General features: G+C 56.7%; 1 protein-coding gene across 1 annotated transcript in view; it reads right to left on the bottom strand.

Moving 5' to 3' along the window:
- OARD1 (O-acyl-ADP-ribose deacylase 1) overlaps nt 1-812 on the bottom strand; it is a 1,932-nt gene extending 1,120 nt beyond the window's left edge. Inside the window, exons 1-2 of the mRNA XM_009078560.1 lie at nt 780-812; nt 2-83 (exon numbers count right to left, since the gene is read on the bottom strand). Coding sequence (XP_009076808.1) covers nt 2-83; nt 780-812 — 115 coding nt within the window. The remainder of the gene's footprint in view (nt 1; nt 84-779) is intronic.
- Nucleotides 813-923: the final 111 nt, after the last annotated feature.

Below are 923 nucleotides of genomic sequence, written 5' to 3'. Positions count from 1 at the left end.
CCCATGCGGCAATCCTCGCTGACGCAGTGAGCCAGCGCGTCCGTGCTCGGGCACGAGAACAGGTCCCCTCGGACACTCCTGATCTGCGGAAGGCACGGCAGGGGTCAGCGGGGCAGGGAGGGGACAGCCCCGGGACAGGGGAGGGGACAGAGGATATGGGAAAGACAGGGCAGGAGGGTTAGACGGGGACAGAGCTCCGGGAGTGGCATAGCAGGAGGTTACAGGGGGACCAGGTGGGCACAGAACGCCTGCGGAAAAGGGATGCGGAGAGCAGGGTGGAGCTTTGAGCTGGAGTGAATGGCTACAGACCCAACGGAGAGAACTACTAACCCAACAGGCAAAATCATCAACCCAATTGACACAATTACAACCCGAAAGGATAATTACAGCCCAAATGTAGAGAATTAAACCCCAAATACAGAGAATTATAACCCAAACACAATTACAGACCAAATACAGAACTACAAACCCACTACACAGATAAGAGTTTCCTACAAGATCATTCATGACTATCCCATTCCCTTTCATCACTAACTTTGTAGCTAATGACTTTAATTACAACTAATACAATAAGTATTTAATTATCAGTAACTTTAGCCACTAATTAACAAGCCTCAGCCCAGGAGGAGCACCCGGGGCCCGTGCCCACCCAGCACCGGTCACACCCCCGCGGGTTCAGTCTTAGGGGAGAAGCTTTGTGCTGCTGCACAACATCTGCACCGCAAAGCACAGGGACTGGGCCCGCGCCCTGCAGAGCCCAGGGAGCCTGTCCTACGCACTCTGTCCTGGTCCGCGGAGCAGCGCGTGGCCATGGCAGCGCGGGGGGCGGCACAGGCTCCTGAGGCTGGAGAGAGCAGAGAAACTGGCGTTAGGAGCCCAGGCCAGGCCAGAGGCCGCGCGGGGCGGAGCTGGGACAGAGCAGC

The sequence above is a fragment of the Acanthisitta chloris genome, unplaced genomic scaffold (assembly GCF_000695815.1).
Source record: "Acanthisitta chloris isolate BGI_N310 unplaced genomic scaffold, ASM69581v1 scaffold29417, whole genome shotgun sequence".
Lineage (NCBI taxonomy): Eukaryota > Metazoa > Chordata > Aves > Passeriformes > Acanthisittidae > Acanthisitta > Acanthisitta chloris.
The sequence above is the reverse complement of the archived record's forward strand: the minus strand, read 5'-3'. Positions and strand labels throughout refer to the sequence as shown.